At 40.6% G+C, this 27,434-nt stretch overlaps 1 protein-coding gene across 1 annotated transcript; it reads left to right on the forward strand.

The window, feature by feature from the left end:
* IFNGR1 (interferon gamma receptor 1) lies at positions 1-27,434 on the forward strand. The gene is made up of 7 exons (XM_089530295.1): positions 1-154; positions 11,217-11,331; positions 11,500-11,675; positions 18,316-18,485; positions 20,012-20,186; positions 21,271-21,383; positions 23,723-27,434. Exons 1-7 carry the CDS (start codon positions 37-39, stop codon positions 24,194-24,196), a joined length of 1,341 nt encoding a protein of 446 aa, XP_089386421.1. The 5' UTR covers positions 1-36; the 3' UTR covers positions 24,197-27,434.

The raw sequence follows: 27,434 nt of genomic DNA on the forward strand, positions 1-27,434 counted from the left end.
AGGACTGAGGAGGGAGACACAGCCTCTGGGGCCAGCATGGGGCCCGCGGGGCCTCGGGCGCTCTGCTGCTGGGCACCCCTCCTCCTCCTCCTGTTCCTGCTGCCCGGGGCTCGCCTCCAGGAGTCCGGCGCCAGAGAACCGCCGCCCAGGAAAGGTAGGCGTCCTGGAGAGAGAAGGAAGGAAGGAAGGGGAAGAGAGGGAGGAGAGGGAAAGAAGTAAAGGAGATAGAGGAAAGGAAGGAAAGGGAGAAGGGTGGTCCTCGTCGCCAGGAAGACCAGGCTCCACAAAATGGAGGCCCTCCGCTCCAAGAAAAAAGCTCCAAAGCCTCATCATAGGCTGCGTCTGCACACTTGAACTGCCCTGGCTCAATGCTGTGGGATTTCTAGTTGGGTGAACTCTTGAGCTTTGAGTGGGTCTTCCTGCATGGCCGGGGCTTGGACTCTGTGGGAGTCCCTGCTGAGAGCTCCTGTGCCCCCGGCAAAGGACAGACTTCCACAGCATGGAAGCGGAGCAGTTCAAGGGGTTAAACCAGATGATTTCTGCAGTGCGGACGCAGTCAGAGATGTCAGCAGCCATGCTCACCTTCACCTCCCCCCCCCCCTTCGATGTCGTTCATAAATAGCAAGAAAAGTAAGATGCCCCCTCTCCCCCCTCTTTCCTGGATTTGTTCTGGTTCTCCCTCCCCAGAAGAGCTGGTCTGCTTGGCTCAGCCCTTGCCAGTTATTGCTTCCTTTCCCAATAAACAATGAAGCCCCGAAGTCTATCATTAGTTGGAAATCATGGGGGAAAGTACTTTTGGGTTATGATTTCAAAAATCCTCCACTCCATAAAGAAACTTTTCCAAGTTGTGCTGAGTCCTAGATCCCTTGCCCTGCTGTGTCCCCTTCTGAGTTTGCACTTTGCATTCCTCTAGTGGACAGACACATCCTCTGGCTTTACAGGGGTCTCTCCACATTTGCTGCAGTTAGGGGTGAAGGACCCCTCTGAAGATGGAAAACCTGCAAATAAAAAGAAGAAAACACTATACTCTTTACCTAAGAGAACACCTCTCTAGGAATCTCCAGGTCCTCCAGTGCAACTTTGGGCAACATTTGCCAGAGGTTGATCATAGAATTATGCTGGAGGACCCACAAATGCCTAGAGGAACTTCTAGGGACATTATCAGACAAGGGGAATTGGAAGTATCATCCAATGACAATCCAAATGCAATCATGGGGTTTAATGTTATTGCGTGATAGACTACCACACGCAATTTCGGACAGTGGCAAACTATTTTCGGGCAATGGGAAGTCAGTTCGAACGCAATTCAAATTCACGTAAATTTGCTGAACTAGCGAATTCACACGAATGCCTTCTGGCCCCACTTTCTTTTCATTCAAAATTAAGAGAAATTCCTCCCATGTGATAAACTCATAGGTTCTCCAGCACAACTCTGTGGCCAACTTCTGGCAGTGTTGTGCTGGAGGACTTAGAGATTCCTAGAGAGAACATATTAATCAAAACCACAAATAATCAGATCTTCAAAAGTCAAAGCCTCAAATGTGGAGGGCCGACTGTAATTCATACATGTTATTGTTCCCTTTTTCCACACCTGTATGAACTGGGAATAGTGGACTCCATCTCAGCCTTGAGAAGATCAGGGTGATGATCTTCCTGGGACCAAAAAACAAAAACGTGTTCAAGCTTGAATTGTATCAGACTAAATAAGTGCCCTGTTGTTGGTATGTATCCAGTTTGTCTTATAGCTTCATGTCTGTTCAAGGACAAAAACATGAGTCAGAATTTACCAGAATCTGATTTGTGTTGCTACCAAGGCTGAACTCAGACGTGACAGAACAGAATAAGGAGCTGAGACCTGTTCCTTTTCCACTGAGTGTCTGTAGTCAGTTCTTGTGCAACAGGAAAGATAGTACTGGTGCTTCCAGGCCATGGGTTTGGAGTCATTTTATGACAATTTCCTCAGAAGTAGCTGCATTAGTCTCTCACAGCAAAAAAGAGGAAGGAAGGAAAGGAAACAAAGCAGTGTTGCAGCACCTTTAAGACTTGCTGTTGCCTTCATGAAGTTTTCTTGGCAAGATTTGTTCAGAGTGGTTTTGCCTTTGGCCTCCTCTGAGGCTGAGAGAGTGTGACTTGCCCAAGGTCACCCAGTGGGTTTCCATGGCCAAGCAGAGATTTAAACCCTGGCCTCCAAAATCATAGTCCAGCACTCAGACCATGCTGCCTCTAAGATTTTAAGACTAACTGGTCTTTATTTTATTACAAGCTTTTGTGGATATAAACCCATTTTTTCAGATGTGGTTCCAAGTGGTATAAAGCCTTCGCGTATAAATCCTATTTATACAGTTGCGGGAGTGGGATAGAATGTAATAGGTTCCAGAAAGATGCAAATCATGAGCCTTGCTCTAAACTTTCAAAGGGCTGGGTAAGGGGATACAGGTCTTCCAGATTTTTACAGTGGTCAGTTAGTGTTGATGTGTTAAAGCAATAAATCTGCTTGGTTTCCCAGAATTCAAAACTCTGAGAAGACGATATGTAGGAATTGTCTCAGAGAGAATTTTGAAGCTAGGGAAACTGACTTGTATTAGTAAACAGATACTTTACATTCTAGATCCTATTACAGTCTCTCCCATTCCCTCACCTGTATAAATCTGTTTTATACCTTAGGGCTTCAATCATACCACTTGGTACTGCGTTTGAAGATCTTATATCCACAAGGCCTTGTGCAAAAAAAAAAAAAAAAAAAAAAAAAAAAACAATATCTTAAAGGTGCTGCTGCATTTTATGACAAGCTAATATCTGCCTACCTCGTGTTGATGTTTTATTGACTGTAGGACTTCATGATTTCCAGGATTTGTGTTGTAGTTTTCTTTTCCCCACATGATCATCTCACAGAAAAAGTTTCTTATTGCTTATTCACACAAGGAAGTAGATTTGAGTTAAAGATGCCTTAGCTATGTGCAGGATTGCTGCCAATGTGGTTTAATATGTCACAAGAAGTATGCTGCTACATGGCACAACTGTTTGCTCAATGGCACTTCTCGGATTTTTGTTGCTATAGAGGTTCTTGTTGTTTGTGTAATTTTCCAGTGACTTCATAGATTAGTTTATGAGAAGATTTGTTGGTACACAAGAAATCCACAGCCAGAAGGAAATGATCTGTATTTCATCCCTAGTTCTTAAACAATAATAATGTGGAACAAAAAGCCTGGGCTTTGGCCTACTCACATCCTAGAAATCACCAGAATATTTTGCAGTGTCGAGATCTTTGCATGACTGGTGAAAAATGGTATACATCAGTTTTTCTGTTCAGTAAAATCTCCAGCAATGAAGAGCTAGATTCATACTGTGAATCCTTTATTTAGTAACAACAACAACAAGAAAAACCCTTCTCATAGTTAACCATTCCAAGGCATAGTTTTTTGTGGGTTTTTTCGGGCTATGTGGCCATGTTCTGGCAGAGTTTCTTCCTGACGTTTCGCCAGCATCTGGAAGAAACTCTGCTAGAACATGGCTACATAGCCCAAAAAACCTACAAAAAACTATAGATGCCGGCCATGAAAGCCTTTGACTTCACATTCCAAGGCACCTTAACTTGAGATGTTGACCTTTGCACAGTTTCATGGGACTTTCATAAAACGTAGATTCTAGTTGTTGTCTTTTGCATACCTTGAGGTAAGATTCCATTGGAGGAACAGAAACTCAGTTTTAGTTGCAATCAGACTGAAGATATGAAGATTTTGTTTTGCCCCTTTTATTTGGTCCCTAGAGTGGAATGGTTCATATACAATTGGCCCTCCATTTTCATGGGGGATCCATTCAGGACCCCCCCCCATGGAGACTCGCCAATATTCAAGCCCCATAAGCTAGAATGGGATGTGCGCCCTTGAGTGCATGCGGGGTGTAGGCCGCGGGGGCGCACCTCATTGAAAATTACAGAGGGCACCCCTCCATGAATATTCAAGACCACCCTCAAGTCCGTGAGAAAGAAGGGGTGACTGTACATTCTTTAGAAATACAAAGACCAGACAATCTAGTATCTGATTATGGAATAAATTGCATAACAATCAGTTATATATTACTTAAGTTGTCTCCACCTTTGCAAGTCTTTTTAATGGCATGCAGCTGGATACAAAATGGGCAGTTGGATAAAACTGTGCAATTGGAAATCTGGTGGAACTCCACTTAGAAAAGCACAGAGGGGGAAATCAGACACATGGTATGTGTATCTGTTCATTAAGAATTTAAAATGAAAGCCAGTATCCATGATGGCATTTGACGCAAATTATAAAAGGGCAGAATGCATGCACTTTGGTACTAGAAAAAAAATCTAGATAGCTTTTTTTGGTTGGAACTTCCTTTTCTTTATATTCGCAGTGAAGCAAGAAATGCTTTTTGCATCTTTCTGAATAACCTTAGATTTGGTGTTGTTGTGTGCCTTCAAGTCATTTTCCCCCTGACTTATGGTGACCCTGTCATGGGGCTTTCTTGGCAAGATTTGTTTAAAGGATGTTTGCTGCTCTCTTCCTCTGAGGCTGAGAGTGTGTGATTTTCCCAAGGTCATCAGTGGGTTTCATGGCTGAGCTGGGAATTGAACCCTGTCCTCCAAAGTCATAGTACAGCACTCCAACCACTATGCCATGCTGACTCTCAACCTTAGACTACTCCTGTTCTTCATCCCTTGGGCTTGTCTCACATCCTTTCCTGTTTCTGCTGCTATTGCAAAAGGTTGCTAGTAAGATAATGATGGCAGCAAAAGCTGAGCTTAGAAAAAAATTCTTTTTGAATCACCATGTCCCAAAATCTCATAGTAGCTGAAGGATTCTGGGAACTGTAATCCCAAAAAGTAACATTTTCAACCTTTGACCAGAATTAGATGATTCCAGGTAACTTCAGAGACATAGCTGTGATAGTCTGGAACATCAGTATCCAAAGGGGTCTTGGAACATCTTTGAGCCTAACCGTGCAAAAGAAGTTGTAGCATAAACTTTTGTTAACTAGATCTACTTCCTCAGATGTAGTCATGCATCTGAGGAAGTAGACCAAGTATACAAAATTTATGCTACAGCTTCTTTCACAAGTCTCAAAGGTGCTACAAGATCCCTTTACATCCAGTTAACTTTGTAACTAAGTATAGGCAAATGTATAAAATGAATCAGATGTGTATATTTTATAATTTTAAAACAAGCAAAAACACATTTACTACATATGTAGTATTGACACATCACATCATTCACCTCTAAAAATATAATTTCTTTAAAATTAGATAGTTTGTATTATACATATAAATATATACATACTTATCAGAAATCTTTGATAACTCAGACTGCACCTCCAGAAATTTCTAATAATAGGTATGTATATATTTATATGTATAATAATACATACTATTAATTTTTTTAAATGTGTTTTTAGAAGTGAATGATATGTTGTCTCAGTACCACAAATATACTGTGTTTTTGTTTATTATATAATAGCTCCTGAAAAAGGACACTTGGTAATAAAGTTGAAACACATTGAGCTTTTTAAGAAATAGACATCTTTGGGCCATCACATTGCAGGCTGTCTCCTTTTATTCTTTTACTGTGCTTTCCAGTTTTGTGTTCTGTTCCTATGTAGAATACTCACATTGAATCAATGGGATTTATAAGCTGATAATTCACTGGATCTGCTGTAGTTTGGTCTACCATTTAGATTTAGGTCTTTGAAGAGTTGTTCAGACGATGAAGGGGCAGGCTACAATCTATTAAATTTCAAGTGAAAATCTATTAACACTTTAGATTGTGAGGCTGAGAGTCCTTCTCCATTTAGCTTCAAATCTCTTTCAGTTGATCATTGATCAATAAAAGAAGCACCCATAAGTGTAGAACTGGTCACCCAGTTTGCTTGTCTGCTTGTTTCTTTGTGTCACCTTTTATAACTGTTACTATTCTGTGTTTTCTGGCATTCTGTGTTTTCTTGTTTGTTACTGATCTTATGTAAACCGTTGTGGGTGCTCTTCTACTGACAGTCCTTTACGTCAGTCCTTCTCTATTCTTAGGCCTCCAGATATTTTGGACTTCAACTGGTAGAGGTTCCAGCCAACATGGCCAAAGATCAGGAATTCAAGGAGTCAGTCCCAAACATCTGGAGGACCCAAATTTGAGGAATAATTGCTTTTTGTAAAGTAACAAATATTTTTAAAACCACAGTAGTGAGACAATGTTTAAATGGTTAACGCATCAAAGTATTCATTAGGACATTGCTCCAGTACAAGAAAGATATAAAAGTGGAAGGCAGAAATAGTTTAAATAAGTTTTCAGTTTTTATAAAATCAATGTATTTAAAAAGGGATTTGAAAGTGTTTTTGACAGTAATTTAGAGAAGAACCCTAAACTCCAAAGGAGAACAGCTAAAACATTGAACTTCAGTTATTTCCCTCAGTATGGTTGGTGTGGATCATTGTTACTCCAAGTAACAATGGGCCATTAACTGATGGTCTCTGGCAAGTTTCCAGGAATTAAACAGTGCTACTATTGAGCAAAAAATTAGTGCCAGTCCCTGGCCCACTGGAAAGTATTAATTGCCAGTCCCCCATATCAGAAAAACTTGGTGTAAATAAGTACCCCCACTGCCTTATGTGATAATTCCCTTAGTTCAAAGTGGAAAATTTCTAGGGAAAATGCTAAAACATAACTTGGGGGACCCAGTCCAATTTTTAAAACATTTTCCCAACATTTTTGTTGTCATTATTTGCCAACAAGTTGGCTCCAATTTACTGTGACCTGTGAATGAAAAACCTCCAAGAATCACAGCTCTGTGCAGGTATTGCAAACTCCAGGCCAGGATTTTGTTTATAGCATCAATACAAAGTGGTCTTTGGCTGCATCTGCGCTGCAGAAATAATCCAGTTTGACACCAATTTAACTGCGAGTAGAGCTCTCTGACAGGGAAGGCTAAATGTCTCATAAAACTGCAATTCCCAAAATTCCATAGCACTGAGCCATGTGGTGTCAAACAGCATTATTTCTGCAGTGCAGATGCAGCCTTCCTTTTCCTATTATATTCAACTTTACCAAGCATTATTGTCTTTTTCAGTGAGCTATGTCATCTCATAATATGTCCTGAAGAATATATTTGCATTGAAAAAACTGTCAACCTCACAAAATTTGATAAGTCACTCTCCTGCTTCATTTCTTGATCCTAGGCCAAATTCTCCAACAGTGTTTGGTACTTCAGGTTTTTCCCCCCTCTTCTTTTGCATTCTCCAATGACCATCCCCATGCCCTGTTTTGGTGTGTGATCAATTTCTTCCTGGACGCCTGGGTAGAATCTTTTCATTTCTTCCTCACCTCTCTTTGTATTTGGAGTATAAACTTGGATCATGGTTATATTGATAGGTTTTCTTTGGTGTGCTATATCGATGTTAGTCACTCAGACCTTACATTATAGCCCCCAACTGCTTTTGCTGCATCTTGCTTAATGCTAATCAATTCATTTTTAGACTGCCGTTTCCAAAGTAAATCAGTTACCTGATTGAAAAAGCCCCCATTCCATCCATTTTTTTTCTTGCTCACATCTAGTTTGGCTATGCTTATATGTTCACTTTCTTGTTTTACAATTCCTAGCTTTTCCTGCTTCATGCTTCTTACATTCCATGCTCCTGTTTTATGCACTGTGCAGCTTCAGACTTTCATGTACAGTACAAGCATATCAACAACTGAAGGTTTTTACAACTTGCATTATTAGACAGTGCACTATTCATACTTATCTGTGGATCTTCTTTAGGAGCAGGTTGCATGCCTTGTGACTTGAGGATTTCATCTTCCATCTCTAGTAATAGCAATAGCATTTACATTTCTATGGCGCTTATCAGTGAACTCAGCACTCTCTAAATAGCTTACAATCCATAAACCAATTGCCCCCAATAAGCTGGGCACTCATTTTACTGGTCTATGAATAATAATAATAATAATAATAATAATAATAATAATAATTTATTTATAGCCTGCCTAATCATGAAGAATCAGGGCAGGTTACAACAGTTAAGAAAATACATCACAATTAACAATAACAATATTAATAACAACAAATCACAACAGCAATAAATAGCAAAAAAGAAAAAAATACATAGCAAGTAACAATAAAAAGAACAATGAAAAATATATGGCAATTAACATAGCAAATCAAAAATACAAAATTAATCCCCTTCTCGACCCCCCCCCTTCCCAATCCTAAAATAAAACAATATTCAACAATTCACAATCCAAAAACGAAAGGATGGAAGGCTGAGTCAACCTTGTCACTGCATTACCAGCATTTAACTGCTGCACCATCAGGGCTCCTTAACATAAATGCAATCATATTTGTTTCATAGAAGAGATATCTACATATGTACATACCCACATAAACACATAACTCTTTTTACAGTGGAGAAAAGGGAAGCAGTGCCAAATAGGGAAAGCATTCAAGACACACAAAGAAACAACTTTTCTGAAAAGCCTTCCTGGTTGAGATATATCTCAACTTACCACAACAGTTAGTATTTTGCTTAGAATATTGAAAAACAGATTGCTTTCTGTTAAAAAAAAGTTGCTTTATTTAGATAGGGCTACACAAGGAAAGAGAAATCAGAAAAGTCACATTACTTGTTTCTTCCTTCCCTCAGCTTGTAGAGAATCCCATGAGTGGAGCTCCACTTATGAGAACACTTGAGACACATTTGCACTATACTATTATAGCTTCATGATTCCACAGATTTCCAAGAATGTGTTCTATGGAATCCTGGGACCTGCAACTTGGTATGACCTAGAGCTGTCTGGCTGAGAAGCCTAAGTGCCCCTCCCTAAGGTTTTCATTTGATGGGACCATGACAATTAAAGTGAAATAATATCACTATAATTACAGAGTGTGAAAAAGACCCCTGATAACATCATATTTAGTTTTGAAATGCATCCATAAGTGCAATGCCTTCTTTTGGTGGAAGCACTAGATACATGATCAAAGTCAAGCAATAATGAAGATCTTCTGACAAACAGTAACACTTTTTTTAATTGAAAGGCAAGGAGTCTTATGCAAATAAAGCATTCATTTGATATTTCCTGAAAACTACATCCCATTGAACACTTACTTGCCCAAGATAAACCAAAGAACTATGCAAGTGATGCATCTGGAACTTAAAGTGTCACAACTTTATTGCACAATTTAAGTAAAAACATAACTTGAGGAAGCCAGTGCAGGAGGAAGTAACAGGTTTCCTTTTTGAGTCACAGAGGCTTTCTCCTGATCAGCATGTCTAAATAGCAGTAACCTCCTTGACCTCACCGCAGACAAATGTTAAATCCATAACCCCTTTGATACTATATCCTTCTCCCAGAGGTTCCCACTACTCATGGACAATCCCATGGTCCTACCTCAGGCAGGGACGTAGCTAGGATTTTAGGAAGGGGGGGGTCCAGACTAAGTGCCACCATTATAATGGGGCTTGAGTGCGGCAGTGCAGCAGCACACACCATTCATTTTTCTAATGGAAGGGGGGGGGGTCCGGACCCCCAGAACCCCCCCTTTGGCTACGTCCCTGCCTCAGGGCTGTCACTTTCTAGAAAGTCAGGGAAATGTGAATTGGTCTGGGCAAGTCAGTGAATAAATCAATTTATTCCTGCATAATTAAGAACAGGAGGGGGGTTGTAAAAATATTAATACAGAGCCTAAATATACCCTAAGGGCACCTGATCCCATCTAATCTTGGAAGCTAAGCAGGGTGAGCCCTTGTTAGTACTGTACTTGAGTGGGAGACCAATAATGAATGTCAGAAACTGGAGGGTGTATTTCAGACGAAGGTACTGGCAAAATCACCTCTGATTATTCCTTGCCTGAGAAAACCATCTAGGACATTTGTGGTATCATCATAAGTCAACGAGGGACTTGAAGGCGCATGCACACACACACACATATAAAAGGGAAGTTTACAGTGCATGTTGATATCAGGAACTACAGTTGGCCCTGGAGGGTGTATTTCAGACGAAGGTACTGGCAAAATCACCTCTGATTATTCCTTGCCTGAGAAAACCATCTAGGACATTTGTGGTATCATCATAAGTCAACGAGGGACTTGAAGGCGCATGCACACACACACACATATAAAAGGGAAGTTTACAGTGCATGTTGATATCAGGAACTACAGTTGGCCCTCCACATTTGTGGATTTAACATCCACACATTTGATTATTTGCAAGTTTGTCCAGAGTGGGGTGGGTGAGAAGAAGAGATGAAAGTGTATAAGGGAGAAAGAGAAAGTGGGCTCCCTCCCTTTGCTGCACTTGGTGCCTCCATGTGCCTCCTGGGCTGCAGGAGAAAGAAGCAGGGCTGGTGGGTGGAGAAAGAGGCAGGGAGAGTGAATGAGCCCCCCCCCTCCCGCATTTGTGGTGGCACTCCCTCTGTTTCCCAGGTCCCTTGTCACCCCCTAGAGATTCCCAATGGTGGTGGTGGGGGGGTTTCACAGATATTCACAGCTTTCCCACTTTCACAAGGGCCCTACATCCCTAACCCCCATAAATATGGAGTGCCAACTAATTGACAAGGTTGTATTGATAATACCTGAGAAAGAATGCTAAGTAAATGCTCATTGTTCCAGGGCAAAGATTATTTGAGGAATGAAGAGTTATAAAAATTAATGCAGAGTCTTTATCAGGGTGATGTTATAAAGGGTTGTAAACGTTTAATTATTTATTAGTAAGGGTAAAAGGTAAACTGAAAACCAGGCTACATCTTTTATATGTTTGGGGGGAGGGGGGAATCCAAAAAACAAAAACCAGATAAGCAGAAGATACCTACATCTATATTTGTAGTTACCCTCCCCCCTCTATTTTTTTTTTTTTTTTTTTTTTGGAAGTGTAAAGATCATCCATTTCTTTTTGTTTTAGGTATGAAGTATAATATCTGGAGGCAGGAGGCAAAGTGCAGTTTTATATAGCAACCTTCCCCCAAACACACACACATATATATTCAGTTTACACACTTTTGATATACTCATAAATTTATTTCTGGTTGTTTTCTTATTTAATGCTGATATGTTAGACTTTTTTTAAAAAAAACTTGCACTGAGCATGTCATGTATTTTTTGACATCAAATGAGAGTTCCAATGTATAGTGAGGCACAATAAGAATATTTGATGTGACCCAATCTGAATTCCAGGGTCTTCCAGTGAACATGGCATTAATAATCTTTTTCTTTGTTTCAGTGCCTAAACCAACTAATGTTATCATAGAATCATTTAATTTCAACACTTCTGTGCGGTGGGATTACAAAGATTTATCCTCAGAACCTCTTTTTGTTGTAGAACTCCTATGCTATGGGTAAGACATACTGATTTTAAGCTATAATGTAGTGCGTTTTCTAAATGTGTGCTCATTCAGTTTTGATTTTCACTTTGTAATGAAATGTGTGACAAATGCAAACTTCCTTTACAGTTTTGACAACATTTGTAATGTTTTGAACCTGAATTTTGTATACTTTTGATACAGTTTTTCAGATGGTGTTTACTTGGAATTCAGTAGCTGTGTGAACATATCACAGCATTATTGTGACCTCACACACAAAGTTGAACAGTGTGTGTTTTTCTGGGTGAGAGTTAAAGCTCTTGATGGACCACAAGAATCTAACTATACAGAGTCACAACAATTTAATATATACAGGAATGGTAAGTTGCCACTTAAACATATAGCTTTAAATTTTGAATATGTACCAGCTTTTAATTATGTAATACAGTCAGTCCTCAATTTTTGCAGGTTATTCTTTTGTGGATTTGATTATTCGTAAGTTTGGCTGTAAGCCATCCTCCCCTCTGCCTCCTAGGATGCCATTGCTCCAAACAGCTCCAGCAGTGTCATTGTCCCCCTTCCACTCTTACTCCTCTCCATCTCCTTTCCTGACCCATACCTCAGCCCATACTGCCCTTTCCCACCTTGGCACCACTGCCTTGCTTCCAGGCCATTACCACTGCCACTGCCTCCCCACTTTGCTGCTGTTTCCATTTCTCAGCCACCCTGATTTGGAATTTGGCGCAGAGTTCTCCTGCCATTGTGGCTTTCCCAAGGGTGGCATCGCTTGTTTGCAGGTCAGACCAGCCAGAGAGGCATGGAAGGGAGTGTGCATGCAGGGAAGTGTGGACACCTAGGCAGGAGCCCCAGCAGCGGTTGTGAGGGGATGCTACTGGGCCATAGCTGCCTGCCAAGAATTCTTTTGAAGACGCGAAACATCCCCACTCTTCCCCCAGCTAGCCTTCTGAAACAAATTTGGGCAGACACAGGTCTTCCAGTCCTTCTGCTGTAACCCATATGCACCTCCCTTCACCAGCACCCCCTTTCATGGACAAAGGTTGTGGGAAGAACCCCACTTTTGGAGTTACAGTGGAAGGACCAGGAAATCTGTACCCACTCAAGTTCAGCTCGGAAGGAAGGAAATGAAAGGGGGAGGGAGGGAGGGCAGGGCTTGGTGCCAGGCATCCCCTTCACCCCAAAGGCAGGCAATCCTTCTTGCTTCCCCCTGTGCACCCATCCCTCAGCCAAGGTCTCCTCCTCAGTGGCCTCATTCCTGGATGAGGACAGAGAAGAACAGCAGCCCAGCAAATCCAAATTGGGGCAGGTGTAGGTCTCCTGGTCCTTTTGCTGTGACTCCAAGTGAGAATAACGGAAGGCTGGATGCCAAGAGTGGGGTTTTTCCCATGGTCCGAGACTGCAAAAGGCAGCACCAGTGTCAGCCAAATTACAGAGGAAGGACCAGGAGATTTGCTCCCACCCAAATTTGGCTTTCCTGGATATTTTCCCCTCCCCCCCCATCCAACCAGGAGATAGGATAACAGAGGATTAATCAGGAGTGTCCCTGCTAAATTGGGACAGTTGAAGAGTATGCAATCTCACTGAGTGCATTATTATTATTATTATTATTATTATTATTATTATTATTATACAGTATAATAATGCACTGAGTGCATTGTGTTTCTGATGGTTCTTCTACACTGTAGAAATAATGTAGTTTGCCCCACTTTAACTGCCATGGCTCCATTCTACAGAATCCTGGGATTTGTAGTTCTATGAAGCACCAGCACTCTTGGCCAGAGAAGGCTAAAGACCTTGTAAAACTACAATTCTCAGGATTCCATAGAATGGCACTACAGCACTTAAAGTGGTATCAAACTGTATTATTTCTCCTGTGTAGATGTATCCCTAGCAATGTATAGATCCTGGGCTGGCTTCATCCAGCACTCCAGCCATTACATGACATGGCCTCTTGTCAAAGCTGGCTCTCACTTGGGAGCAAGTAATTTAGGCCATCAAAAGTGCCCAGGAGACATCATGTTTTTACTGACCTACCCCCCACCCTGGCAGGCTCAGGTGCTAGCTCCCCCTTATTTTATATAAGGATGCATGCTTATTGCATTTTATCGTACTCCAAGCAGCAGCCTTGTTTGGAGTTACAGCAGAAGGACCAAGATACCTCTGCCTGCCTGAGTCTGGCTTTGTTGGGCTGTTTTTCGGGGGGGGGGGGGGGGGGCATCAGGACAGGCATAAAGCAGCCAAGGAGGAAATCTTGGCCATGGGATGAATGCAAAGAGGGAGCAAGAAGAAAGGCCCATGGGGTGAAAAGAGGGGCTCTCCACCAATATCTCCATTATTCCTTCCTTCCTTCCATCTGTCTTTCCTTTCCTTCCAAACTGAACCCAGGCACATGCAAATCCTTCTGCTATAGCTCCAAACAACATGGATTGAATGCTGAAAGCAAGGTTCTTCTCACAGCCCTGTGGCAATGGTGGAGGCAGGCATGGCTGGGTTAAAGCAGAAGGACTGGGAGATCTCCACCTACCAAGTTTTTAGTACAAAAGGCCAGCTGGGAGACAGGCAGGAGGCATCCTGCAGATATCCTGGGAGGTGGCTGCAACCCAGCAGCAGCCTCTTGCCACAGGGGCTCCTTTCTGGGCATCTGTGCTCACATGCTCCCTTCCTTTCCTCTGGCCAGTGAGCGAGTAAGCAAACAATGACATGAGAACTTTTTGCTTAGCTCCAAATCAAGGAGGAGGAGAAAGGTGACTGAGAAGTGGAAGCAATCTGGGAGTAAGGCAAAGGTGTCCTAAAAACAGGAAAATCAGGACTCTGCAAATGCAAAACCACCCAGGGTCAGGGGTTTTCCCAGCAAACAATGATCACTAATTAAGCAGACACTAATCCTCTTTGCATATCCTTGCACCCTGAGGCCTTGCCATCAACAACAGAACAATACACAGATTCACATGGAAATCACTCCTCCCTATCCAAGGTCACACAATATATATACTCAACTCTCTTCCATGTCAGCATTCTCTGAAGATGCCAGCCACAGATGCAGGTGAAACGTCAGGAATAAATTATTTTCGCACATAGCCCGAAACACCCACAAAAACTATGGATGCCGGCCATGAAAGCCTTCGACTTCACAAAGGTGTCATAGTTCCAAGACAGGAAAGAGAAGTATGGGCCAGAAAAGGAGACAGAGAGAAGGAAGAGAAGGAAAAGCAGAAGGATGATGACACTGCAGGAGATTTTTGCAACAGTGTCACCAGCCTAGGATGCAGAAGCACTGGAATGTGGCAGAGGTGGAGATTTTTGCAGCAGCAGAGCCAATAGCATGCATGTTTGTGGGGGAGAGGCTTAAAATATTTGTATCGTTTTCCCACTTTCACAGGGATTCTGTGCCCCTAACCCCTGAAGAAACTGAGGGCTAGCTGTTAAATTTTGGGCATATCTATTTAAGGTTTATAACATGTTTATAACATTCTGTTGCAGTGATTGGTTAACAACAACTGAATGACATTAACTTGTTAGTATTCCTGGTGTACTCTGCAAATATGATTTTAGAATTTGTATGGTGAATGTTTTTATATGTTGTCTGTATTTACTATTGTTTCAGTCAATTCACCATGTTGCATCACAAGAGTCCTTTGAAGCAGGCTAGGTGTTTAAAAATTTCCCATATCCAAAATAATTCAGTAAATTCCGTTGATATGTAGGTATTTTTAGCCTGGGACTTTCCATGTCAAACCTCAGTATGCTGCCTGGTTCATCATGGATTTGATCCACAATGCAACAGGCAAATGAATGAAGCAGTAAAATTTTAAGGTCTTAAAGTCAACTGTAACACTTCCTATTTTGGGTTAATATTTTTGAATTTTTCCTTCCATAAAAAAGCCCTGTCATTTGGGAAAACAACAACATACTGTATATACTCATGTATAAGTTTAGAAATTTTAGTCAAAAATTGACTCCAAAAAAACCTAGTTGACTTATCCATGGGTCAATGTAAAGACTTTACTTTAACTCTTATTTACAAAGGAACCATCAAAAGCAAGAGTATAATCTGTCCTGTAAGCACTGACTCCTGTCTGCTTTCTCATCCCTTCAGCCTTTAGTATGAGCACAGTTATGCCTGTTGGAATTTTGTGATTTTTTTGGCATTGTTTTCTTTTCCTTCATCCGTTACATCTTTTGTTACATGGTCCTAAATTTTACATTCAACATCCACGAGACATATCAAAATCCATAATTTTGGCCCCAAAACCTGTGCTTAACTTATACATGAGGTCAGTATAATTGAGTATATATGGTATCCTAGCACTTTTGGGAGAAATGAAGTGGCCTGTGTTAGAACATGTTGTGTAGGTTTTCTGCTTGAAAGAAGTGTAAGTTAGTGGGGCATTGATAAGTGTGATCCCATATCTCCTCTTTGAAGTGACACAGCCCTTTCTACCAGTAAAGAATTGTTCCACCTTACTCTGCTCCTTGGGTAGACAAGACTATCAAACCAACAGTCGCACTGACTCCTTCAGGCTCCTTTGGCTGCCTGACAGAAGATTTTTGCTCTATTAAAAATAGAAACAAGCAGCACCTGCCTAGTAAGATATAATGCCATGCATGCTGCCTTTAATCTGAGCAGTGTTGTTTCGTGAGGTCAGGCCAAAAGAAAAAGTACATGAGAAGGAAGTCTATTGTATTCTGCCCGGCAGGCACCCCTGGAGTTACCTGTAATGGCTTTGCTTGTTCTGATGACCTGAGGCAGTTAACAGAAAATAAATGGTTCCTCAATAGCTACTTCTTCAAAGCTTGGAAAAGTTACTTTTTAAAAATATAATTCCCTAACTCCATGTTTGTTTGGAAGCTGTACTACAAAAAAAAAAAAAAAACACCTTTCCATGCCCTTAGCTTGAAACCCTTCCCCCTCTGTCTGTGTGTGATTCTTCCCTGCTGTGTATTTGGAGACCAGGTATAAGAGACCTAGGGGATCAACAAACCGCCCCTAAGGGGTGGCTCCATGCTGCCCCTTTCCTCACTGGATCAGGGCCACAGCAGCCACACACCATAGCCCTGATCTGGCCTTTCCATGGCACAAAAAGAAGCCACAAAGCCTTTTCCTGCTGCAGAAAGGGCAGCCTAGCTGCCGTCGCAGCTTTTCGGCACTCCTTTTATGCACTTCATTTAAACGCTGTGCCAACAGAGCACTGTGATGCCCCCTGCCGTGATTGGGTGTGCGGTGTGATGCCGGTGTGGGGGCAGCTGGCATACATACGCCACACTGCCACACCATCCCCATGCCAGTATATAATGCCGGTCTGTACAGGCTCTGCGGTAGCGCAGACAGACCAAGGAGTCTTAGCTGTGGTGGACAAAGCTAAGAGATATATTGTGATGATACCTCCTGGGGAGATTTCTATTTAAGAAAGAGTTGTCAGAGATTTAAAAACACTGAAAAGGCATGCCACATTGAGATGTGGGATATTCCTAAACCCATTCAATGGGGGCATACATGTGAAGATATGCCTTTTTTTTTTTGGGGGGGGGGGGGGGGGCTTTTTTGGGAAATATAGGCCCGTTATAGACGGGCGTAAAATACGTCCTGGGGACATACTAGGGTTAGGGAAAGTGCACGCACCTAACCCTAGTATGTCCCCAGGATGTACAAAATGGCGGCGCCCTATACACATAGGGGCCGCCATTACGACGTCATGAATGTGCCACCTCCAAATGGGGCGGCGCGGATGTAACGTCTTTGTGCCGCACAAGGCACCCTTTCCGCGGTGCTAGAAGGAGCTCTGAAGCGGAGTTCCTTCCGCGATTTGCGTCGCTGGCGCAGCCTTTAGACGGATGCGCCAGTGACACAAGGGAGAAAGGGGCCCCCTTTCTCCTCCTCCCCGCTGCCGTCGGGTGTCCTTGGGGCATGAAACCCCAAGGACACCCCTTTCTAGGCCAGGGGGAAGCGGCCTTTTGCCACTTCCCTGCAGCCTGGAAAGTGGCGGATCGGGGCCTCGGAGGATGCCGCTCTGACAGCTGAGGCCCCGATCCGGCAGGGAAAGGAGTGCCTACAGGCCGCCCCAAGGGGCGGTCTGTAACGCGCCAATATTTGGAAAGATTGCCTTGCATTTTTTTGTAAAGCTGCTGTAATTTGGTATCTGCTAGGGTTTGGTTCCAGGACCATGGTACCTGTTAGAGTTTGGTTCCAGAACCCCCCGTGGTTACCAGAATCCATGGATGTTCAAGTCCCATTAAATACAAAGGATAGTAAAATGGTGTGCTTTATATAAAATGGTAAAATCAATGTTTGCTTTTTAGAATTTTTATATTTTTGAAAATTTTCAAGCCAAGGATGCTTGACTCTTTCGATAAAGAATCCATGGATATGCAGGGCTGATTGTATTATAGTTCAGACTTCTTAAGAATTGACTCCTGTTGCATTGTATTCCAGCTGAGAGAAGGGTGCAGTGGCAATACAAGGATAATTAATCGGGTCCTTGACCTCCATGGTTCCTGCTGTCCAGAATTCAGACGTTTTCTTTTCTGAATTGGATTCTTTAGTTATAGAACTATTAAACCATAGAACTGGGTTCTTGGCTACATTTCTCCTGGGAAGGACAGAGATTTTCTCATACTACTTCTTTTCATACCAGTAATTTCTTAGTCTATTTAATTTTGGAAATGGGCTAGCTTTGTTATTAGATTACTGTATTATACTGTTGTTATTGTGTGCCTTCAAGTAGTTTCTGACTTATGGTGACTTCTCACCCTAATGTGAACCTATCATGGGGTTTTCTTGGCAAGATTTCTTTGGATGAGGTTTGCGACGGCCTTCCTCTGAGGCTAAGAGAGTGTCACTTGCCCAGGATTCTCCAGTAGGTTTCCATGGCTGAACGGGGATTTGAACCCTGGTCTCCCAGAATCCTAGTAGTCCAACCATTAAACTACTGTACCAGACTAGCTCAGTATTATACTATTATACTATAACCTTTAATATTAATAGAAATTTTTCAATTGTTTCAGGTCAAATAGGACCACCAAAACTTAACCTCTATGTTCTTGGTCATGAAATCCAAGTTGATATTGAACACCCTCTCACTCCATATCGCAAGAAGCGTACACTTAGCATAAAAGCAAACTTCACAGACTTCACATACATAGTGTCCTTTTGGAAAAAAGGAAATCGAGAAGAGGTATGTTACAACTATAATTTATGTAACCCTAGCACAAAGGGAGAAACAGTCTAGGAGCATGGTGGGAATATTAAAGGCGTGAACTCTCTCTCTCTCTCTCTCTCTCTCTCTCTCTCTTTGTGTGTGTGTGTGTTGTGTGCCTTCAAGTCATTTCTGACTTATCGTGACCCTAAGGTGAACCTACCATTGAGTTTTCTTGGCAAGATTTGTTCAGAGGAAGTAGTAGTGAAATTAAGAGAGAGAGAATGAAGAGCAGCAATATGTAATCACTTAAAACCAAGGAGCAAAGGTTTAAAGTGAATGTACTAGCAAATGAAAAGCCATGTGACAGTTAACTTTCTTGTTAGATTACTGCAATGTACTTTGTAGGGGTTGCCCTAGAAAAACAACATTGAGGCTGCAGCTACTACAGTATGCAGCAGCTAGACTACTGGCAAGAACAGCTTACAGAAACTTCATGAGATCAAATTTAAACATTTGCAGTGGTTGCCAGTATACTTCTTGACTGAATTCATGGTGCTGGTGACATTTAAAGTCCTAATATCTTGGGATTTTGATATTTGGCGCCTCTCCTTATATATTTCTGACCGAGCACTGAGATCTCCTGAAAGTGCCATCTTTAATTTCCTACCAGTAGAGACATGAGGGAGGGTCTTCTCTACTGTGGCATTCCAGTTGTGGAATGCCCTCCCCTTAGCAATTCAGTTGGCACCAACATTAAGTTAATTTCAGTTCCAAGCTCAAGTGGGGCTCTTCACCAGTGATTTTGTGATCGAAAGATCTTGGCTTGAATCTGTATATGATTTTAAATTGTTTAAAATGTTTTGCTTGAATTATTTGCTATGTTTTAGAATTCTTTCAGTTGTTCTTTGCTGTTGATTGTACAATTTCTGTGTAGATATTTTAAATAGTGAACGAAGGGATATGGAGTAGAAAGAAGACAGGAGTGGTCAGACTCAGGACAAAGATGAGATCAGTAGCAGATCTCATAATGAGAAGTTAAATAAGATTAGGAGAACAGTATTGAAATGGCATGAATAACATAGAAAGCAGAATCTTCTTTTCTTGCGATATGAGTCAGCAATAGTGCAACTGAACACTTAAGAAATAACTGATCAAAGAAAATGTCCAGAAGCTAGTTTGTTGAATTATTTTATTTTGAAACCAGAAGAGGAATTTAAGCATCTGATAAAGTGGATTCTGGCCCGTGGAAGCTTGTGCCATAAGTATTTGCTATACTTTAAAATGCCACAAAACTACCGTAAGTTAAGAATAGTCAGAACTGATGAGAACAAGATCAGGGTGGGTACTTTTGTTAACTAAAGAACAGCTGTATGCCTAAATGAAAGCAAAATGCATAGAAAGAAAGAGGCTTTCTCTTTTTCAGCTGATAAATCAGGAACAATGAATTGTTTCAAAAGTATATAAATCGGCTAGGGACCTTTGCTGTTCTATCTATTTCATTTATGTAAACAGAAATAGTTTCTTTTTAATGTTCTAAATATCAGTACTCTCCTTTTTTATAGCATCAAGAATTTCAAACAGAAAGATGCAATCACAAAAACTGTACCATAAATTTCCACATTCCTTCGTGGGATACTTCCTACTGTGTCTCAGCTCATGGCATTTCTGAAGGCTATAGTGTAAAAGGTGAAGAATCAAAAGAAAGCTGTACTGATGTTCTTTCTAAACATCAATCAGGTAAACTGTCAACATTTGATTTAACAGGAGGTTCAAAGTTATTCAGAGGCAGCTCAGTCTTTATATCCAACCTAAAGAATTTATTCTGACATACTACATCGTACTTCAATCTCTAGAGAAGCAACTAACATAAATAGGTTTTGAGTCTTACCAAACAAAGATTTCTGCTTGTGATACAATCGTGCTAAAGCATAATTTTGTCAGGCACCACTGTGAAAGATCAATCTTTCCTGTTCTGAAGGCCTTCACATGTCAAACATCTGGTTTATTCAAGGGCTTTAATTAAAAATAGATAGAGTTTCAATGGAATAAAGTTAAATTTGGGAAGTGTAGTCCTCTTCGTCTTGTTCTTCCTCTCCTTCTTCTTCTTTATATTTATACCACACCCTATATCAACCTTGGGGGAAAGCGGACCAGCTTTTTTGAGGGGGGGGGGGTTGGCGGCTGGACACTGCACATCCTGATTCCATCCCCAAGCCAGAGTCACACGGGCAGCATGGGAATACTCCTGTATGCAGGTATTAGACACCACAGGCACAGAGAAGAGTGGCGGCAGCAAAGGGGGTGCCTTTTTTCTGGCGCAAAAAGGAGCGGCATTTTGCCACTTCTTTTTGTGCTAGGAAAATGCCAGATTGGGGATGTGGCGTGCGGTTGCCACAACCCTGATCCAGCCAACAAAGGGTGGCGTAAATCAAAGATTATAGGGAAGTTTGCAAAAGCATTAAAACAAGTTAGAAAGTTTAAAACTAAAAACATATTATGCTAAAAACATATTAACCAAGAGTAATAAATAAAAAAACAGATTTTAAAGATTTTAAAACTATGTACATTCATTTTTGGGTTAAATTAATAATGCTCAAGGCTTTGATGAGCAACTAAGTTTAAACCTGGTGCCTAAATGCCATAAGTGTAGGTGCCAATCAGGCCTCCAGGGGGAGGTCATTCCACAGTTGTGGTGCTATGGCTGAGAAGGCCCTCTTCCATGCAGTCTTGTCTAACCTTTGTCCTGTGCATGAAATGTAATAATAATAGGTAGATGAAATCTTGATATATCAACGTGTCTGTCTTTTTAATATTTTTGTAGATTTAACTGTTCCCATAATTCTTGGTATACTTGGCTTGTTTGTTTTGGTGGTGATCCTTACAATAATCTTCATATGTATGAAGAAGAAAAGCATTAAACTTCCCAAGTCTCTGGTAAGTCTTTTTGTAGGAACCAAAGAATCTGTCATTCTGCATAATGTCTTAATAACAAAAAAAAAGAGCTCTCAAAGCAGCTTATCAAAGATTAGACCAGTACAATTGCATACAAATGGATTACATACAGTGTTCAAAAGCACTCACTGAGTAAGGAAAGAAAACTGCTCCCCAAGCAACTCTGGGATTCAGGTCCAGCACATTCTCAACCACACTTCTAGTGGGTTTGCTGCAACCTTTTAAATGCATTTACTCTAGTGCTAAGAGGAGTGTTGACTAAGAGCAACTGGATTACTGACATGGTTACCATTTAATATCTCACAAAACAATACCTCCAGTTTGCTGTTGGAATTCCTCCTGAGCCAGCATACCAGTGGGAGGCAGGATCTAGTCTGACGGTGATGCTGGCAGGATCATTGGGCTGACATATTTTAAATTACATGGTGCAGTCGCCATTTTAATTTTCCCATGAAGCAGCACCTGCAACATATGTATTATAACCACTGCATTGTAAGGAATTAAAAGTGGGAAGAAAATTGTCAAAATTATTCATTCTTGCTCACAAGAATGAAAGAAATGAAGATTTACATCCCTAAGAGAGATTCAATTAATATGGCCTTTTGTTACTACAGTGTTGGCATGTACTCCACCAACATACATCCGGCTCCTTTAGCATTATTCAGAATGTCACAGTAGATCTTTCTAGGGTCTTTCCTCCTGAGTGAATGTCCCCAAGTTACTGCTTCACTCTGGTAACTGAAAGCCATTTCACACAGTAGAGCCATGAAGTGCAGTAACTGATGATGTCTTTTGCCCTGAGGATTTTGTATTTTAGAGATATGATGCAAAAGGTATTGACTAGCTAGATCAAATATCTGCTGTTTTGAATGCCAACTGAATACTAAACTTAAGGCGTTTCTTGCCTCTTAATTTATATGAAAAATGTGTTGAAAGAATTGCTAAAAATAGAACCCTTTTGGTATGAATATTTTTGAATTAGTTTGTTAATTGAATCAAAGATAAAGGTGGTACTTATAGTCCAATTTTTCTCCTCCCCCTGTAAAATACTTGAAAGCTTCTCCTGAGTGTTAAAAGGCACACTGGAATAGTTTAGTTAGTATTTTAGAAGGGGAAAGTGACAAAAATTAAATGGAGAAACCTTTTGCAAGGTGAAGTGTTTGTGCAAGATTTCTCAAATCAGTTGGTGGCCATTCCAAATTGCAGCCCCTGTTGATACCACCCCTGCTATTCAGGAGAGTCTCATCTGCACCCTTTTGGAAAGGGTTTTGAAGGAGCAGCATAAAGGATATGAGAGGGGGTGATATGGGTAGGTTTCTTCTTCTTAGGCAGACTCTAAATTGTCACTGAACCTTTCCTCCAGTGCTATATTTATTTTTAATTAATATTTTAATAATTAAAAACAGATTACACAGTAGTATAAAATATCTCAGCGAATACCGTATTAAACAAACTCATATTGTTTAACCTTCAGGTTAGTTAGACTTTCCTCCCTCTCAGAGCTGATTTCCTATGATCTTATAATTCCCTTTCCTTTATATGAAGCATTCCATTCTACTTCCTTCAACTCAATTGTAATGTCTTTTATAATTATTCAATATGATACTTGTGATTTATAATCATTCTTCCATAAAGATTTAATCCAATATTCAGTTAACAGAAAAACAAAAATAAAATTTCCAGATATTCAACCTTGTAATAATATAATGAGGAGGTACAAAACCTCAGATAACCAAGAGCAGTAGTGATGCTAGCATGTTATTTATCATATAATTATATGAATTAAATGTGTTGGATAGGGTGAATAAGTATATTTCAAGCTTCTGCCAGTTAACCTTCTAAATAAAGTCCTACTTTCCCCTAGTGCCATACTTATATCTTAAAGCAAGCCCTCTCCAAAATGTTGACTCCTGTGGAGGAAAAAAAACCCTGCTTTTTGCTGGGTCCATTGTGCTGACCCGCGGTGCAATACAACTTCCTTTTTCCTATCCTCTGAATCAGAGAGATGCAGAGTTCAGGAGGTGCAGAGGGAAGGCTATGGAGGAGAGCTGCCTCCTTTCCAGTTCTACAGATAGTAGAAGATGTGTCATTAAAAAACCCTGTTTGAATTCTGGCATTATTGCTTATGCTTTGCAGGAATCATTATAGAATGAACTAGGAATGGTGATGTCAAAGAGGAAGAACCAAGGAACATATAGAGAATCACTAGATTGATGTACTGCAGACTCATCATTTTAATTTGATTGATAATAATTTGTGGGACTTTTTTCTGAAAATGTAAGCAGCAACTGATTGTTCTTTTTTCTTTCTTTTTTTTAAAGGTTGCTGTGGTAAGGAACCAGGTCAACAATATCGACACAAACTCAGAACCCAGAATTTTTTCTTTTATAACATCATCATCTGATAAGCAAGTGTTATCTGAATGTGATAATGAAAAATCACTGGAACAAGTAGATTTCATGAGCGAGGTTAACACCACTGACTTCAGTAACTGTGGCACAGAAGTAGATCCTTATGGCTCCCAGGGTGCTTTAAGTAAAACAGGAGAGGAAAGTATCATGGAAAGCATGCCAGAAAGCATGATTGTGGGGATCCCTGAAGGAGAACAAAATTCTGCAGACAATGGCAATTATTTTAAATCTGTCAGTGATCCAGAAGAAATGGACAACACTTTTGAAAATGTGGATTTTGCCAAAGCAAACCTGCAGCCACCCATGTGCTGCCGAAACATATCCGGCTATGACAAGCCCCATTGGAAAGACTCAGTCTCTGAAGTTGACTCACTGATTACCTAGGGTGCTAGATGCCCATGGGAGATATTCCCCTTGTAAGAAAACAGTACTGAAAACTATAAGTAGTCCCTTGGCTATTGCAGATATCTATGTAAATATTTGTAAACACTTTAATCTTGATAAGATAGCTAATTAGATGCTAGGTAGGCTTATGATGCCTGCCCTTTGCACTTGCTGATGCCAAAGAAGTAACAGAGCCTGCACTTCAGTAGTTTGCAGCCTTTGACATTGGGTGGATATATTGTTCCTCTATTTTACAATGTGTGGAAATGTTTTGTTGAACAGAACAAACAACAAGTGATGGTAAGTTTGCTATCTTCAGTCCTTCTCACGTTCTTCTCTGTTACTATATCCAGCTGCCATTGTAGCTTCCCATATCCCCTGAGTTGGGACTGCAGGACTTTTCAGGAGAAAAGGGACTGCTGAACAATGCAGCATCTCTTCCCATACATAAAAAAGTTGAGACATGTAACAGACATTGACAATAGCAATCATCTGGCATGGCTCTACGCACAACTACAGGATCATAGAAATATAGCATTGGAAGGAACATAAGGTATCATCTAGTCCAGTCAACACTGGAAACCCATAGCTACTGTAGCCTTGAGAGGTTACCATCCAACCTCTTAAAAATAATAGTAATGGAGAATCTGCTATTCTTCTGAGCCAGTCTGTTCTACTATCAAATAGGTCTCGATGTCAAGATGATTTTCCTAAATTTTAGTCAGCAGAAAACAACTTGCTCCTTCTGACAGTCCTTCAGATATCTGAGGTAGCAGTCCTGTACCTCTCCATCATTTCTTCTCTAGGCTAAACATACCCAATTCATTCAACTGTCTCTCATATGACTTAGTTTCCTTCAATCATGTAATGTCTCCTTCTTAGGTCTCTTCACCATCCACATTTAATGCCTCTGTATAGAAACCTCCCCCTGATATGAAAAGAGGATATTCTCTGATCAAATGCACTTCATCATCTTCTTTCTTTGTATTGGGGAATAGAATGCATTGAGTCATGGCTGCATGTGAACAACTTCCTTTGGGAAGAAAGCACCAGCCATTGGGTAAACAGTTATCTGTAACATGAAAAGGAATATGTAAATCAGGAAGGAAACCCCACAAGGTCTTGTTTATTCTTAGAAGATGATATGTGCACAGCTGAAGGTATTATGAACAATAGGTTAGCAACAATGCACCTACCAGATTTTAAGACCATTTTACTAACTGGAAGGGCAGCTATTTAAAACCTGATACTTAAAAAAGATACAATGTGCATGCCGGAGCGGGGGGGGGGGGGGGTGACACTGGAATTTGATAGAGTGACAGCAACACACCAGATGCGTCAGCCTCATAAATTAGGAGAAGATTATGCAAAGCCAGCTGTACCATATAAATGCCCATTTTTTAATACTGCTCCATGACTCTTGGTGCTTATCATATGGTCTAGCATCTGGTCAGCCCTGTTCTCCTCCTATATATCTGCTGTAATCAGACATGTGTTGTTCTTGTTGCTTATTTATGTTCAGAGTTTCTTCCCAGACTGGTTTTAGTTTATTCCTGCTATAGGGCACGATGTTTCCTGGCAGTAATTACTAGGGGAGGGAGGGGGAGTGCAGACAGTTAACAAAACTGGCCAAGAATGGCAAAAGGGAAGCCAAACCTGGTACCAAATGGGAAAAACAATTAGAGTGCATGGATATGGGCAATGGTGATGTTCATTCTGCCATTTCAGCACAGCACTCTGACTCAAACTATATCTCTTCCAATTGTTTGAGATGTGCCTTACTTTTTCTATTACTGTAGTATCTTAATGACTATCCAATGTAGCTTACCCACTGCAGAAAGGACAGCAGGGGTTCCCAAACCTATGAGCCATTGATCACAATTTTTATATATGACAAACACAAGTATTTTGGGCTTGTGAATACTTTTAAATACTGTATCTTTAACTATCCTGCAGGCAAGCTACACCAAGGAAAGCCAGCTATTTTTGCCATAACCTGCAAATAGGAGTGAAGTGTTCACTCCACAAAAGGGTGGCAGGGTATAAAAGATAGAGAAGTGCCTGCAATTTAGAGCAAAAGGTTACAACAACAAGTGTACACTCTTTGTTCTTCTAACAGGTATTCACTGAAGAAACATGAAACATGGGAAGCATATGGGAAGCATATTTCTTAGGCTTCATTTGCCCTTAATGATATTGCAGTGCCAGATCAGATTAGTTGCCTGATGTTTGAATGCCATTGCATTCACATTATTTCTCCTTATATGCCTCAGTATGATGCTACCATACATACAAAGAAGGGAAGTGAGCAAAGTTCCCCACCTCCAAAAATGATAACTTTTGGAGAAATATTTCAGAAAAGATGTAAGTGAGAAATGTCATATGGCTCCTTTCAGCATCAGAAATGTTAATCAACATTCCCTTTCTTGAGAGTGGAGGTTAGTCTTTTATTAATAACTGTATGCCCAGACAAACAACCATAGCTTATATATCTATTCTGCAATGATTTTCTGCCCTTTCTTTAGCCACTGAGTTATGAATGTTGTCTTTGGGTGAGAGCCATTGTACTGTAATCTACTTTTACTACACTCTTGTATAGTACTTTTGATGCATTACATATGTTAACTATGGTATTTTATTTTTTTACCTATAACTGACTTTTTGATAGCACCACCCCACCCCTTGGCAGGATTATAATGTTTACTTTTCTTGTTTTTTGTTTTGTTTTTTTTTTCCTTCTTAATGGGATTCATTTTAAAATAGAATCATAGGGTTGTGGAAGAAAAAAGTTTTAAAATACAAGCTGCCAGAAAACCAACCAACAATTACTTGTCTAGTTATATCAAGAGATAGAGGAACACATGAAGTGTAGTTTAAAGTCTATCAGATATATTAAGCCTCAATGACAACATGGTAAGACTCAGAGGTTCACTAAACATTGAGATAATTTTTATGTAGCCAAATTGCAGTCAGAAAACATATTGCCAGTAGATGGCACTCTTGCCCTGTAGTTCACACAGCACTTTAAAAGCTGCATGTGGATGGTAATAGATTCCAGCTAATGCTGGGAATCTGGCTACACTTTGTTTTTAACAGTGCTAACCTTGTAGAAATATGGAATTATTTATCTAATAATATACATGCTATAAATTTTGTTTCCAGTAAATTGTAGAACGCAGACGTTTATTTGGCATTTTAAATTGTATTTGGAAATAAATTGAGTACTCTGTGTTTTGTC

Source organism: Sceloporus occidentalis, unplaced genomic scaffold (assembly GCF_023333645.1).
Source record: "Sceloporus occidentalis isolate IW3139 unplaced genomic scaffold, rSceOcc1.0.p SCAF_6, whole genome shotgun sequence".
Lineage (NCBI taxonomy): Eukaryota > Metazoa > Chordata > Lepidosauria > Squamata > Phrynosomatidae > Sceloporus > Sceloporus occidentalis.